At 33.3% G+C, this 17,192-nt stretch overlaps 1 protein-coding gene across 2 annotated transcripts in view; it reads left to right on the top strand.

Annotated features, from left to right (window-relative positions):
- Window positions 1-17,192, top strand: part of COL11A1 (collagen type XI alpha 1 chain) — a 229,950-nt gene that overhangs the window by 201,021 nt on the left and 11,737 nt on the right. For both annotated transcript variants that reach the window (XM_005678025.3, XM_018045833.1), the window contains exons 55-63: window positions 4,487-4,540; window positions 4,677-4,784; window positions 5,263-5,316; window positions 12,864-12,917; window positions 13,897-14,004; window positions 14,503-14,556; window positions 14,657-14,692; window positions 14,787-14,840; window positions 16,892-17,141. In XM_005678025.3, the coding sequence (XP_005678082.2) occupies window positions 4,487-4,540; window positions 4,677-4,784; window positions 5,263-5,316; window positions 12,864-12,917; window positions 13,897-14,004; window positions 14,503-14,556; window positions 14,657-14,692; window positions 14,787-14,840; window positions 16,892-17,141 (772 nt within the window). The remainder of the gene's footprint in view (window positions 1-4,486; window positions 4,541-4,676; window positions 4,785-5,262; window positions 5,317-12,863; window positions 12,918-13,896; window positions 14,005-14,502; window positions 14,557-14,656; window positions 14,693-14,786; window positions 14,841-16,891; window positions 17,142-17,192) is intronic.

Here is a 17,192-nt window from a genome sequence, read left to right as displayed (position 1 = left end):
CCTATTTCATCTCCCTGTGTTTTACAATCTACTGTATTTGTTAATATTGTCTTCTTTCTTTAAACTTTGTGAATTTCTTAGAGTTTCACTCTTTCTCTTATATTTTCCATGCACACTACATTTCTAGCATCTAAGAAAGTTTTAATTATTTGCAGCATATATGGAAGATTGGGTAAATTGAAGAATATTATAAAAAGTGAATAGTGGAAAGGACTGTATCATATATTTTGAAAGTGAAATGAAAGTGTTAGTTGCTCAGTCATTTCTGACTCTGCGATCCCATGGACTGTAGCCAATCAGGCTACTCTGTCAATGGGATTCTCCAAACAAGAATACTAGAGTGGGTAGCCTTTCCCTTCTCCAGGGGATCTTCCCAACCCAGGGATCGAACCCTGGTCTCCCACATTGCAGGTGGATTCTTTACCAATTGAGCCACCAGGGAAGCCCAAGAATACTGGAGTGGGTAGCCTATCCCTTCGCCAATGGATCTTCCTGACCCAGGAATTGAACTGAGGTTTCCTGCATTGCAGGCGGATTCTTTACCAGCTGAGCTACCAGAGAAGTCCATTTTTCTAACAGCAAGAAAAATCTTGCTTAGCAGTGATTACTGATTTACAAGAACCTATTTTATTGTATCATGTTTTATGAGACACTTTCCAATCAGAACAGTCATTACTTCATGATAGTACAGCAACTAATTCACTGCCTTAAGTCCTTGCCTCTATGTTTCATGCAGATATCTAGAAAGAAATGACTAAAACAAGTTTATCCATAGACATTGTTTAGTTTTCTTTTTTTAGGAAAACTGCCTATCCTCTTAGAAAAATTACATTATCCATTTTCACTCTAGTCTTTCTTAAAAATAAACCTGTTTCATCTAATATATATATATAAAGAATAGGAGAAAAATAGGAAAAATGAGATAAAGAACAGACCAGTCATTTAATGTGGATTTCCACCAGGATAGATGTTAGGCATTCATTCAAAGAGGAAAGAAATCCTTTTGGGATGAAAAAACTTTCTATTAAATCACAATTTTGTGGCTGTGCTGTAGTTTACATGTGTTTAAATTTTCTAGGCTTTTTAAACTCAAATTTTCTTTTCCCCCTTGCAGTAAATGCAACATTTTTGTTATATTTTAGATTGCTGATGACTTGCTTTTTCTAAAGCCGGATATTTATATATCTTCTGTATTATAAAGTTCATGGGTGTAAATTCAGTCTCGAAGTTAATACCTTTATGTCACTATTGTAAGGTAAAATCTTCACAGAATAAAAAAAAGCCCATTATTTATTGAATCTCTTTTCTATTCCCCGAATTATAGTCATTATGGCTATTTTACCCAATGTCCTTCCCTGATGGCTCAGATGGTAAAGAATCTGCCTGCAATGTGGGAGACCCGGATTCCATCCCTATGTGGGGAAGATCCCCTAGAGAAGGAAATGGCAACCCCCTCCAAGTATTCTTGACTGGAGAATTACATCAGCAAAGGCTACAGTCCTTGGGGTCACAAAGTCAGACAGGACTGAGAGACTAACACTTTCACACTTGAATAAGTTAATATTTTAGCCGTCATGCCAATATTTTTAATTGATGTATAATTGACTTACAATATTATATTAGTTTCACTATACAACATAGTGATTGGATATTTTATACACTATAATATAATCATCACAATAAGTTTAGCTACCATCTGCACACCAAAATATGACTCAACTCTTTAACACTAAGAAATATTTGAAGCTTATGCTTCTATGGAGAAGTACTCTTGCATAAATAGTATGAAATTCAAAAGATACACTTAAGTTTCAATGCCTATATTATTGTTAACAAATTACTGCTTGACTTGTAAACAAGAGACTGCTTACAGAATTTATACATTTCTTATTTTGGGGTCAAGGAACAAGAAATGTCTAATAATAGATGAAGCTACAGTGATAATACTGAGAAAATAATTACTGATGATATATTCGTTGCCTCTCTCAGAGATAAATGAGTTCACCGAACTCTGAATTTAATGAAGTGCTTGATACTCATTTTAAATGTGAATTTTAAAGACCAAATGAAAGGCTAGCATTTATTCACCAGTAGAATATTAATAAAGCATCTGGAAAAAATTCATCCTCCCTCGCCTTGAGTCCACCAATTACTATTGTCTCGTCTACTCTTCCCAAACTCCAATCTCAATCTTAGCGGATGATTTTGAACACAATTCATAGCAAAAATTAACTAAACAAATGAAAAGCAGGAAATTCTAGGGGTAAATGAAATACTACAATTTCCTAGATATCATTAATTTTCTTTTTAAACTTCCTATACTTATGTCTGAACTTGTGTAAAAATTTTCAGCACAATTAAGATTCAGGTTGAATCTTAATGTTTGTTAAGTCATAATAAATATCAATGAATTAGTGAAAATGAAATAAATATTTTATAATCCAGTCATAAATTTGTTATGTCTTAGAATGAATTTGTTAGGAATATATACATTGTTTATCCCACCACAGCAAGAGGGCAGAAGCACTCTTACTGATGGGACTGTCAACTAAATGCCCTGCTTGTGTTGATTTGAAAGATTTCTAAGAGATGCCATAAGTGAAAATATCAATGGCCTAAATATAATGAATAAGAACAAAATTTATATACAGTGGGAATTATAGCATATTTCTAGCTTCCAAAATTTTTGTTTTCTTTTATACCTTGACTATTATATTGAAGTTATATAATATAAATGATTCCTTTTTACCTATTTGTTGTGAAGTTTAGAAATGTCAAGTTTTATATTTCACTGATGACCAAGAAAATGTAAGAAGGAAACCTGAATGTCAGATTTCAAGATCTGACCACATAGTACAGGATCATATTATAGAATATCTTTTCAGTTGACTTTCAATTTTCTAGTTAAAATAAGTAATTTAAAAGATGAAGTTTATATTTTGTAGGTGTTATAAACCTGAAAAGCCTGAAATAAATAATCTTTTGAAATGATATTTGCAAATGTATTTTGAGAGTCAGTTTTATTTGCCTCAATTCTTAAGTTGCCAACAGGGTGAAAAATATTGGTAAATACTTTAATTGAATTTATATAGAATAATAATAACCAATCATTTTAGTAATAATAAAAGGAATAACTAATATTTGTAGTGTTTTTATGTCTCAGGTACTGTTATACACCCTTTAAATTTATCAATTCATTGAATTCTCATGATGATGCTGGGAGATAGCTGCTATTATAATACACATTATGCAGAGAAGTAAACTGAATCACTCACAGTAACTAGCCAAAGATCACAAAGCTAGTTGATAGCAGAGCCAGGATTTGAATCTAGGAAGTCTGAGTCCAGGCTTTAGGTTCTTAAACACCAGATTCCATACCTGTATTTGATACTGCTCTACTGGGAAGTTCATAAAATACTTCTTCTTGTGTTGGATCATTTAAATTTTACAATAATTCTATAACAAGAGAATTATTATTAATAATATTTTAGGCATCACCGACTCTATAGACATGAGTTTGAGTATGCTCCGGGAGTTGGTGATGGACAGGGAAGCCTGGCGTGCTGCAGTCCATGGTGTTGCAAAGAGTCAACCACTTACTGAGCGACTGAACCGAACTGAACTGAACTGAACATTTTAGGATGAAAGAAATCAAGTTCAAAAATACTAATAATTGGTTAAAAGTCACATAGCTAATAAAAAAGAACTGAAGAGAAATAGGTAGACCAATACCTACTTCACAAAGATAGAAAACTATGTCTGCGTGTGTGTGTATGAAAGAACATTATGAAATAATGCATTATGAAATACTAATTAGCATTTCTCCATAGCAATCTATGCAGCTATACAAAAGTTATGCAAATAGTATATCTTGTTAAGCTTTTGGATGACATATGGAATGTGAAGATTTTTTTCTGTTTTCTCTAATACTAGGTTTGTGAAAGTCATACTATTTTTATGCCACTAAATTATAATGTCAGAGAATAAAAAGTCAGTATCTGTTGACCAACAAGATTTTAAATGTTGTACTATTACTATTCCAGTTTGAAAATGATCTTATGAAAATGTGTAACGTATGGATCTTCTGATAGTAAGAAAGGACCCAGTCTAAAACACATATAATGATGGAAGTCAAATCTGAAACCCTCAATTAATTTCTAACTATGCAACATAATAAATGATAACTGAGTATTTAACACACTAAGAGTGACTAAGCATTAATATTTCTTTAAAATTTATCTTTATTGTTTCCTAACATTATTGTGATGTGATTATCTGTACCAGTCTGTGCTTCATTTGTGCTTAATATTTTAAAATTTGTACATCAAAGGGGTTTTGAGTTTTCTCAGTTTCTTAAACTAAATTGCTATAGAAAATCACAATTTATTATACTCTCACTAATTAAATTGGGGTATTTATAAATAAGATCTCAGTTGTACTCTTTTTATATGCTATATGTATTTTAAGTGCAATTCTGTGTTTGTAGGGTCCTCCTGGAGCTGCAGGGGCAGAGGGAAGACAAGGTGAAAAAGGTGCTAAGGTAAAGCATACCCTATAGGCATCATGTTTGAAAATCTCATGTCTATATTGGACAACACATATTTCAGTACTTTTCATAAAATAATAAAATGTCTATCTTCATTATTAATACATCCACTTATTTTATTTTCTAACAGGGAGAAGCAGGAGCTGAGGGTCCTCCAGGAAAAACTGGCCCAGTTGGTCCTCAAGGACCAGCTGGAAAGCCTGGTCCAGAGGGTCTTCGGGGCATCCCGGGCCCTGTGGTGAGCATCTGTGCTGATAGTTGCCATTTTGAAAATAATGTCTTATTTCTAAGAAAAATTATGGATGAAAATATTTATGTCAGCATTATTATATAAATTATTATATATGGTAAATAGTATGTAATAATTAAAGCCAGAGCCCCTGAGAATGTTTAAGTATGTCATTTATTTAATAAGTACATGATGAAGTTCTAAATTATAAAGATAGAATAGAAAGCTAAGCCCTAAGATCTTAAAGATGTAAGACTTTTATACACGCAATCGTCTATCTGTGAGTGTGTGTGTATGTGCATGTAGACATACAAACAGCAAGTAAAAAGACTCAAAATTTGCTCACAATATTTGTAGATGTTCTCCATGTGGTGGAATCCATAGGTGATGCTTTCTTTCTTTCCTTTATGCATTACCAAAATTAAAGAAAAATAATATGTCTGCTTCTGTTAATTAAAAAAAATCTGTCATGTTTCTTTTTCCACAGGGAGAACAAGGTCTCCCTGGAGCTGCAGGCCAAGATGGGCCACCTGGTCCTTTGGTGAGTAGCACGTTTTTCTGTTGTTAGAATTCCAGAAATGAAATTGTTTATAAGCTAGAATCCCTAAGATTTTGTCTGGTAAATTGGTTTATAAGTTGTAGAGTATTCAAGGAAGTGTATTACTCAGACCAAAATAAAAAGAGGAAAATAATTCTAACTGATAAGTTACTTGGAAAATATGCCCTTGATCAAAGGTCTTTCCTATCTTATGCCCATTTGATGAAAAAAAAAAAAAAATCCATTCTGAATAAAATGCCACTAATGGCCCAGCCAGTTCTTTTCCAAATGTGGACGGTTCCCCTAATGCATCAATTACACTTAGTTTCCTGGCACTTAATTTAAAAAATAGTATTGGCACAGGCATACAGTGATTCTTTCACCAAATAAATTGTTCTGTTCATGAGTCATATGGGCTGAAAGATAAAGCATTAACCCTTGATAAAGCATTAACACAGAAGCTTGGTTAATATCATAAACTGTATATGCAAACAACACACTTGAGAAATTCAGTAAAGCATTTCGTTAACTTGCATATGTTTCATAGAGGCTATCCTTGCTATAAAATTTAGGCAGAAAGTGAGAATCCAAGACCTGCCTTTAAAATTATTGCCTACTAGGTGACAGATTCTGTTTCATGGTAGAGATATTTGAACTTCATTGTCCAAAAATAGTAATATGTAAAGGGATTAATTAAAACAGGAAGCAAGACATTTAGCGCTATTCAGGTATAATGTGGAGAAGGCAATGGCAACCCACTCCAGTACTCTTGCCTGGAAAATCCCATGGGCGGAGGAGCCTGGTAGGCTGCAGTCCGTGGGGTCGCTGAGTCGGACACTACTGAGCGACTTTACTTTCCACTTTTCACTTTCATGCATTGGGGAAGGAAATGACAACCCACTCCATTGTTCTTGCCTGGAGAATCCCCGGGGCGGGGAGCCTGGTAGGGGGCCGTCTATGGGGTCGCACAGAGTCGGACACGACTGAAGTGACTTAGTAGGAGTAGTAGCAAGTATAATGTGTCTGCATGTGCTCGGTTGCTCACTTGTGCTCAACTCTGCAAGCTCCTGGATTGCAGCCTGCCAAGCTCCTCTTTCCGTGGGATTACCAGGCAAGAATACTGGAGTGGGCTGTCATCTCCTCCTCCAGGGTATCCTCCCGACCCAGGGATCAAACCCACATTTCCTGCATTGGCAGGTGGATTCTTTACCCCTGAGCCACCTGGGAAACCCCTCAAGTATAACGTATATCAGTTTAAATAGTCAGGTTTGTCTATAGAAATTTTACAAAACTGCTTCTCATGAGTATATCAACTACCTCAGATATATATACGTGCTGAGAAAGGCGTCAAAACTAGTATCTGCAATCTTAATCATTCAGGCGAACTTGGCTATTTTTTTTTTTTTTTGTAAAAATATCACAAAAATTTCCTCTAAAATTCCAAGTATAGTGTTATGGAGATTATTTTTTTAACTTGCTTTGAAAAGTTAAAGATCACTTATTTTGATAAATAGATAAGAGTTATCAAGTTTTGAGGGGATTATCAACTCTGCACATGACCCACTGGCTTTGGAACAGGGACTTGACAAAATAAGATCATCAGTTCCTTGTCTGCATCACTATTTAGAGAATACTCTTCTTAGATATGCTAAATTCCTAAGTGCACAGAGTCATAGCCTCGGAAAAAATACTCCACCTTAATACCACCCTAAAATTTGCCAAAGATTTTTTTTGGTTATTTCAGATTTTCCAGTAAGTATTCTGACCTCTTTCCAGATGTAATAAAAAGCATCAAGCTGGAGATTTCCTTCAACTAATATTAAAAATAAAACCATCAGACATACCACCTGATTCTAGCTTGCAAAAGTTTATAATTCTGAATGTTAGCTAAATAACTCACACCCTTTTCCACAGTAAAATGGAAAGCAACAAAACTGAGCAACATGGGTGCCATTCCTTTTTCTGGCTGCTTTTTTGTTTTGTTTTGTTTTATCAGTGAGTATTTAGAATGCGAATCTGTTGTAGCTTTTTCATACATTCAAACAGTTTGTGCTAATTTTGATGAAAATGCTACTTGGTCTTCAGGAGATGAGGATGAGTGGAAAAATCATCTTCAGGATGCATTTTATAACAATTTAATGAACTTTTCAGTTTAACTAAGAAATACATGTTCTAGTAGGCAATTTTGGATTTGAATGAGAAGCAGCATATCATGATTAGAGGTTAAGGTCATCAACTCTCAACCTGAATGAATTTTAAGACAGTTATTCTATTTTTTTAAGCTTTAGGTTTCTCATCTGTAAAATGAGAATATAAGTAGCATCTATCTTATTGGATATTATGAGGTTAAAATGAATTAAATGGGGATATTAATACATTTTTATCCATGGGGTTCTTACGTTGATTAAACAAACTATTCCTAAAAAAATAAATGAAGCAACTTAGACCATTTGCTATATAAGTAATAATTTAACAACTGTGTATTAATATTTGGATTGGAAATTCTTTGGACTATAGTGAAACAAACATTTCGTTTCTCCCTTACTGTATGTGGGCTTCCCGGGTGGCTCAGATGATGAAGAATGTGCCTGCAGTGCAGGAGACCTGGGTTCGATCCCTGTGTTGGGAACACCCCCTGATGAAGGGAATGGCAACCCACTCCAGTATTCTTACTTGGAAAATTCCATGGACAGAGAAGCCTGGTGGTTACAGTCCATGGGGTTGCAAAGAGTCAGACTCAACAGTAACTAACACCTCACTATATGTAGTTCTTTCATAGGCCTAATTTTTCTTTAATATCCCAATTCTCTAACACAGTTATTATTATAATATATTTATAAATAAAGCTCTGATATAAGAAAGAACAAACATTTTAAAATTCATAAAATGATAGCTGGTATCTCACCACTCTATATGATCAGCTCTACTAGAGTTTATATATGGTACAATGTTTACTTATTACTTCAAAATTAGGTATTTCTCATGGCAAAATTTAAGCTTCTACATATGCATGGTTTTTATATACAGTTAAATATTCAGAACCATCATATGGAACTGAAAGTAGATAAACAGTATGTGTGAAAGCTAAAAGAAAGCTAAAGACAATGATGAGATTGTATAAAGAAATTTATTTGAGAGCTTTTGAAGTTGAACTTTTTTATTGTGTTGTTTTTGTTTTGTTTTGTTTTTCAGAAAATAGACAAAATCAAATGGTAATAAAATTGAGTGCTTTAGAGAACAGTAATAATTGCTATATTCTCTCTGCTGCATAGTCAAACATGATTTAATACTTTTATATTAATTTTTATTTACTTTTTTAAGGCATAATTAGTATCTGTTTTAGTTTTAAATATTTATTTTGTTTCATAATCTTTTATTTTAAGAACTATTTGTTCCAGTGTACATGAAAATTTGTTTAGTATTTTTACAAGTTTACCTTATCATACATTAATTCTTTTTCATGCTGATAAGTAAAATATCTGATAACATTATTTTTTAAGCCATATTACTGAATAAATGGTAGGATGGGTTACTGAATTATATTTTAAATTTTTAAATGCTACTTTTAACTTATCTGTAGACAGGTTTGAGATGTGTAGTATTCCATAATGATTAAACAGGTTTAAATCACAAAACATTTGCTTTTCACCAAATTAAATGTTATTTTACAATACTATTTTCTAAATAAAGAGTAGGATATGAATTTTCTTTAAATTTTAAATGCACTAGAATTTTGAGATGCATAGTAAAGCAAATATTGTGTACAGCATGATACAGCAAGGGAAAATATTTGATTGTATATTCTAGACACCTAAGAATGTATCATCCCTGTTTTCCTTTTCACTTTATTACTTATGAATTATGTATTTCATAGGGTTTTTCAATTTACAAAATTCTAAAGAGGAAATAGAAAATATCTGTCCCTGAAATAACATTTTTATATGCAGAGTTGATATTTTTGATATATTCCAGGTTCAGAGGATTTTTATAACTGCTATCACATCATAACTTGCCAATGTCTATTTCCAACTGATGAAAACAAGAAACTCACTTTGCTTGGCACATGCCTCCTTAGATATAGTTTGCAATTTTATGATATTATTAGCTTAAAAGAATTAACATTTATTTCCTATAACTTTCATGAAAAATATTTATAGAAATGATTTGAAAGCATTACAAACACAAATAACTTGTAGTATGTTTCCCATTACCCTGAGCATTTAGAATCTGTAGTGTTTCTTTTATTTTGGCTCTTATAGCTTTTACTATTAGATTGGCATGAGAAAGCTGATTGATAACCATCTAGAGCATATCAGAAACAAACAACAATAATTCATATTTCCATATATTTCACTATATGTAATGCTTTCATAGGCCTGTTTTTTCTTTCTCTATCACAATTCTCTAACAGTTATTATTAGAATACATTTATAAATAAAGCTCTAAGATAAGAAAGAATGGACTCAGGAATACTCGACTAATGAGTGGTAGACCTGAGATGCTGAATGAAGCCGTGATTGGAATATCAGTGTTCGTGCAGTGACATCCCTGTTAGTTTTCTCACTTACAGCAAAATTTCTGTGTTTACTGTCTACCAGATAAAGCTTAACTGTAAAATAAGAAGAAAGAAAGAAAAACATCTGGCCTATTCAAATAGCTTTTGTATTTCAATCTAAAGAGTATATTTACTTTTTACTGACATATGTCAATTTTAAACAATATTTTTAAATGGGTTCAGGCTACTGGTTCAGGTGTATGGTTCTTTCATGAAATTACATATTTCTTAGAACTACTTTCTCGTGCATTTATATGTCACTTTGTGCTAACATATAGAATGTTTGGCATCTATCCTGATGGTCACATGACCTCAAGAAATTATTTCATTATTTTCATTATTCATTTAAATTATTCCTTTAAATTGTGCTATTAGGCAACATTAATTTCCTAACCAATAATTTACCAGGCCTTTCTGATGAGATCAGAACATAGTTGATGCAAATATACTTACATAATCTTAAACTTATTGAATTACTACAACTAAATAAGTAATGTTTTTATTTTAACATAAATGACATTCTTTATGCTATTCTGATTTTCATATTGATTTAACAGATTTGGAACCTAATGCCACAGAATCATTTTTCTCAAACTTTAATGAATGATAAACCTATGAAACAGATTGCTGGTCTCTAACTCCAGAATTTCAGATTCAGTTAGTCTAGACAAGCCTCTGAATTTGGTTCTCTAATACGTTCACAAAGGGCTTCTCCAATGGCTCAGTGGTAAATAATCTGTCTGCAATGCAGGAGATGCAGGTTCAATCCCTGGGTTGGGAAGACACCCTGGAAGAGGGCATGGCAACCCACTTCGGTATTCCTACCTGGAGAATCCCATGGACAAAGAAGCCTTAGGCCATAGTTCCTGGCATCACAGAATCCGATACTCCTGAGCATGCACGCACACAAAATACTTTCATAAGTGGTGATAATGCTGCTGGTCTGAGGATCACACTTTGAGATCATCCACTCTGATACAGTATTAGCAAATGAGATGAAAGTCCAGTGTTAGAATCTAGCCTTAGAATATTCCTGAAAGTGAATTTGACAATTATTTTAACAAAGTAGCATGATTATTTATTAGTTACACAGAAGAGAATCTAAACTGAATTGATAACAAATATACATCTAAGGATTAATAACTTTTTCTTTATAGGAAGATTTTTAGGCACATTTACATTTAAAATTGCATGAAATTTCTATAAAGATAATTTTATCTATTGTCAATAGAATGATATAGGGAAATTGTTCACTTTTATATCAATACTAACATAATTGCAGGTTCATTCATTAGTGCAGTGTGTTAGTTGCTCAGTCATGTCCAATTCTTTGTGACCCCATGGACTTTCATCAGAGGGTCCACTGCCCATGGAATTCTTCAGGCCAGAATAGCTTGTCATTCCATTCTCCAGGTGATCTTACCAACTCAAGGATCGAACATGCATCTCCTGTGTCTCCTGCACTGGGAAGTGGGTTCTTTACCACTGCACCACCAAAACAAATTTAAATATTTCTGATAACAGTCTAAAACACTGTCGTTACACAGGACTAACTTATACTAATATTTTTCTTATCTTTCTCTGATATTCAAGATTTCAGTTTGAGGAGAAGACTTGAGAAACTAAAGAATGGAAAGCGCTTATCTATGCAATTTCACAGTAGCCCCTTGAGACAGGAATTATAAGCCTTGGTTTACAGATGAGAGAGCTGAAGTTCTCTTTGGTTAGCTAAACTGCTGATAAGAGCATCTGGCTTCTATCCCAAGTCTATCAGATTCTCAACCCATAGTTTTTATATTACATCACGTTATTTAGATCCATGGCCCTTAATACATTAAATTCATAAAGATGATGGACTAAGACTTACTGTGCTCTTTCACACTGAAAATTCAAGTTGTCTAAAGAGAGAAAAAATACTTATGGTAGCCTTGCAAAAGACACTACAGTGAAGACTAATCAAAGTTAAAACAATTTGATTTTTAAGTGCTATGTTAAAATCTTTACTGAAATTATAATTCAAATAGTTCAATTCAGTCTATATAATTCAAACTCATAGAGAAAAATTTATATTTTGCCTTTGTTTCTTGATGTGGTATTTGTTGTAAGCAGTAGTGACTCAAGTGTTGTAGTATTATCCTGGCCTTTTTTTGATCTGTCACCTACTTGTAAACCATCTGCTTGCATAGTTCAACTTGCTGTAATTTCAGAACAAGAACCTTAGTTTGTGTTGAAGTACACTAGTTTTTGTATCTAAAAATTTGTTTAAAAGACATTATGAATATTTTTATGAGTAGAGGCCAGGACTAAGAGTTAGTTGCTAAAATAATTCCATAATTTTCATTACAATATAATTTAACTTGAATGGATAAATGACTTACCCTTGGATTATAAAAAGGATTAAATAATTAAAATATAGGTATAATATGGATAAAGTGAATTTTTTTTTTTTACATTTAGAGATTATTTAGATTAGAAATTCAATTTAGGAATTATAGCTAAAAATACTTTCTTGGGAGTTTGCTTAGCAAAATGACTAACAATGGTCAGTTGACTGTCAAATATTTTATTAAGGGCTTTTCCTTTAAATTTTACTGGCAATATTATAACCTTTGGATTTGAGTTTAGTACTAAAATACTTGATTAAATGAATGTAAAATTTGGAAATTTCTTTTCTAAAATTAATTAAAAATGCTTCCTTACTTTTAAATCATGTCCTATTTTTAACTTCATATTTATTTAAACAAACTTACTAATACCATGTTTTTTTTATTATGGTTACATATTAAACCATGGAGTTTAGTGCACAAAATAATTTATAATCCTAAAAAGTAAATGCTTGTTATTATTAGCTATCTTGAACCTGCTCATTATTAGTTATCTTGAACCTTATCATATTATTAAAACCAGCTTTTCCTGTTTTTGTTTTCCTCGGATAATAATATGATTCTCTCATTTGCACATACTCTATGTATGTTTGTTATTTCTCATTATTTAGGGACCTCCTGGCTTACCTGGTCTCAAAGGTGACCCTGGCTCCAAAGGTGAAAAGGTGAGAATAAAATAATGTATTATTACACTGTTGATATCCTAACTGCAGAGACGACAATTATGCACATTAAAATCACTCAAAAGGAAATTTCAAGGAATTCCTTTGTCATTCTAACCAAGGAAAATGCTGCCAATCCTTAGCTTCCAAGAGGAATTCAGAAAAGAGAAAATAATGATGAAAAATGTACCAGAACTCAATGTTATATTAGTCAGTGTTCCTTTGTAGGAACCATATGGAGAAAGCATATGGTTATACTAAAATAGCTATTCAGAAAATAAACAGAATAAAAAGTGCCCATTTTTTTTCATGTTTTTAAACATGAAAATAAAAATTTTAAACTAGACTGTCCTTCAGATGGTAATTTTAAAGATATGTGTGCTCTATTGTATCAAATAATTAAAGAAAATAAAACATTTTTAGAGTGACATTAATATTTTTGAATTAGTTTTGTTTGTAAATACTTTTTGGGTACTGAAAAATCTCTGAAGAATAGAAATCATTTTATTTAATTTTTTAAGCACCAGAAACATTGTCGTGGGTTATAGCCAATTAGAATGTTATTTTAGTTTCAGGTGAACAGAAAGGACTTAGCCATACATATACATTATCCAGTGCTTATTAAAGCAAAGAATTTTCTGTTGTTTATTTCACCAATATTAAATTTGGTCATTATTGGCCTTTTAGTTAAAGGAATTCCCTTTAAGTAAACACAGCACTGAAGGTGATGCATTCAGAAAGCATTTTGTTCAATAATACATATTCCTCACCCTTAATGAAGGTCACATATAATACAATCAGTAAATGATCCTATTAGGTGAGGAGGAAAAGATTCTTAATCCTATATTTTCTTTAGAAAGGGTTAAAATTTTTAATGTTTTTTTAATTCTATGTCATGAATTTGACTTGCAGTTATTTTATGACTATAACTTAATACATGGTTGCAATTTATACATCATTAAAATTTCTTTGCCTTTCAAAGGGACATCCTGGTTTAATTGGCCTAATTGGTCCTCCAGGAGAACAAGGTGAAAAGGGTGACCGAGGACTCCCTGGAACTCAAGGATCTCCAGGAGCAAAGGGAGATGGAGTGAGTAAAGATATAACTGATTTTCCTACCCCTTTTCAATCATACAATTAATATACCCAGACTCCTGCACACATTCCTTTAAACATGACCAACAAAGTGATTCAGAGGGTCTAATCTCCTTAAGTCAATGATGTTTTCAAAACAAAATTTATTCAACTTTAGAGTAAATAAATAAAAATTATGAAAATTGGAAACCATAAAAATTATACTTCAGTAGTCAATTACACAAACATTCATTGAATCCTCAACACATACAAATCATTATTTTCAAGGCCGCAGGACCATAAAGATATATATATATATAGGGAGATATTGCAGCAAAATGAAAAAAAAAAATACAGATTATCTTGCAAAAGGTATTTCCTAGATTTAAAATGGAAAATTTTAAGCCATTCTTCTGTACTTCTACACTGTCTAAATTTTGCAGTGTGTGTTGTTATGTAACGTATAAAAATGGAATCACTGAGAAAAACTAATTTGTATGAAACTTCTCTGTAGGGAATTCCAGGTCCTGCCGGTCCCATTGGTCCACCTGGTCCTCCAGGCTTACCAGTAAGTACAAGACAGAAGAATCTTACAAGGTTAACATAAATAAATCAGAGACATAGATTCTCTAGATTTTTATGTCTACTTTTGCTTTTGCATTTTTTAGGGTCCTCAAGGTCCAAAGGGGACTAAAGGCTCTACGGTAAGTACCTTTCCCTTTGGCATTTAGATTTTTCAGTGATGCCTACTCAAATGCTTTTGTCTTCATTTATCTTGTTGCTTATTCTTTTTAATAGGGACCTGCTGGCCAGAAGGGTGACAGTGGTCTTCCAGGGCCTCCTGGGCCTCCGGTAAGTGCATGGTAACGAGAGTAATATTTTGGCAATTAGCATCTTGAGATGGCCAGTGATTTCTCTGAATTTATAGGAATGAAAAAACATTCTGTCAAAGCACTGATTTTCTAGGAAATAGCAACTACCTTAATTAAGTACTCACGTGTCTTTTAATTGGGCTTCCCTAGTAGCTCAGATAATAAAGTATCTGCCTGCAAATTGGCTTCACTCTTTGAATATAAAGATACTGTAACTATATATTATAATATCTTGCTTTATTTTTCAAGAAAATCATATATTTTTATATCACATTTTCATGAGAGCAACTGCTTGTATGCCACAAAGATATATTAATATCTAACTAGGAATAAAAAGTAAAGTTCAGATACTTGGCATTTTTTTCCCTACTGCATATGATGATAATAATAGCTACCACTTATTAAATCTGACATTTACGAGGGTTCACACAACTATTGTGTTAGATCCATGTGACAAAATTTGAGACTTTCTTCTTGAACTTGTTTCTAAGCTATATGAGTACTAATTTGCTGCAATGATAGTAACAAAGAATCAAAAACTAGATGGTTCAAAGGATAGAAATGTTTTGTCTGACAAATTTAGAAGGCAGAAGTCCTAGACCAGAGTGTCGGAAACATTGTTTCTTTCTGAGGTGTTGTGTCCCTGAAAGATCTGTTGGAGACTTCTTTCCTTTGGTTGTAGAAGGCTGTCTTCTTGTCTCTTCACATGGTCTTCTGACTATGCATGTCTCTGTGCCAGATTTTCCCATTTTAGAATGATACCAGTCATATCGGAATAAGAACCACCCTAATGCCCTCATGTTCACTTTAATAATTATGTATACAGCCACCCCATTTCTAAATAAGATCTTCCTCTGAGTTACTGTGGCTTTGGAATTCTACACATGGATTTTTATGGGATAGAATTCAATCCATAAAAGTACAGATTAACTATTTGATGTAGTTCTACTCTTATAGATATGTAAATTCAAGTCTGATTGCACTTCTTTATTTATATATACAGATATAAATGTTTGGAACCAGCTAATGTGTATTTTTAAATGTGATATAAATTATTATCAAGTACCATAGACATCTCATTATATAATACAAGAACCTAAAAATGTTGTTTTAATCTTCAGAGACTAAAGTCTAGTTGCAGGGATAGGACATGAAAATGAGGACTAGTTAGTAAATTAAAAAGCAACATATATAACATCAGTTCAGTTCAGTTGCTCAGTCGTGTCCGACTCTTTGTGACCCGATGAACTGCAGCACACCAGGCCTCCCTGTCCATCAGCAACTCCCGGAGTTCACTCAAATTCACTTCCATCGAGTCAGTGATGCCATCCAGCCATCTCATCTTCTGTCGTCCCCTTTTCCTCCTGCCCCCAATCCCTCCCAGCATCAAAATCTTTTCCAATGAGTCAACTCTTCTCATGAGGTGGCCAAAGTGCTGGAGTTTCTGCTTCAGCATCATTCCTTCCAAAGAAATCCCAGGGCTGATTTCCTTCAGAATGGACTGGTTGGATCTCCTTGCAGTCCAAGGGACTCTCACGAGTCTTCTCCAACACCACAGTTCAAAGGCATCAATTCTTTGGCGCTCAGCCTTCTTCACAGTCCAACTCTCACATCCATACATGACCACTGGAAAAACCATAGCCTTGGCTAGACGTACCTTTGTTGGCAAAGTAATGTCTCTGCTTTTGAATATGCCGTCTAGGTTGGTCATAATTTTCCTTCCAAGGAGTAACATATCTCCACACAAATCTGTGCTTTGTTACTTGTATAGAAAAAGGTCCAGAAGTCATCTGATTTTTGCGCCTACCTCAATACCTCCACTAGATTCTTTTTAAATAATTCATAAATTTTATATATAAAGATATATATGTATAATAAATATATATATAAGCAATTAGAGAAAACTTTAAAAGTGAGGAAAACATTGAAAGGCTAAACAAACTAATCTGTTATAACATAATCAGTAATAATTAATATCTGAAGAATATTTTACCCTAGGAAGCAGTTACAAGCATATCATCTCTTTTACAGGGTCCACCAGGTGAAGTCATCCAGCCTTTACCAATCTTGTCACCCAAAAAAACAAGAAGACATGCTGAAAGCATGCAAGCAGATGCAGGTGATAATATTCTGGATTACAACGATGGAATGGAGGAAATATTTGGTTCCCTCAATTCCTTGAAACAAGACATCGAGCATATGAAGTTTCCAATGGGGACACAGACCAATCCAGCCCGAACTTGCAAAGATCTGCAACTCAGCCACCCTGACTTCCCAGATGGTATGTTAATAATACATGACCAAGTGAATCTCCTGAGCTTCTAAGTTACTG

Source organism: Capra hircus, chromosome 3 (assembly GCF_001704415.2).
Source record: "Capra hircus breed San Clemente chromosome 3, ASM170441v1, whole genome shotgun sequence".
NCBI classification, from domain to species: domain Eukaryota; kingdom Metazoa; phylum Chordata; class Mammalia; order Artiodactyla; family Bovidae; genus Capra; species Capra hircus.
The sequence above is the reverse complement of the archived record's forward strand: the minus strand, read 5'-3'. Positions and strand labels throughout refer to the sequence as shown.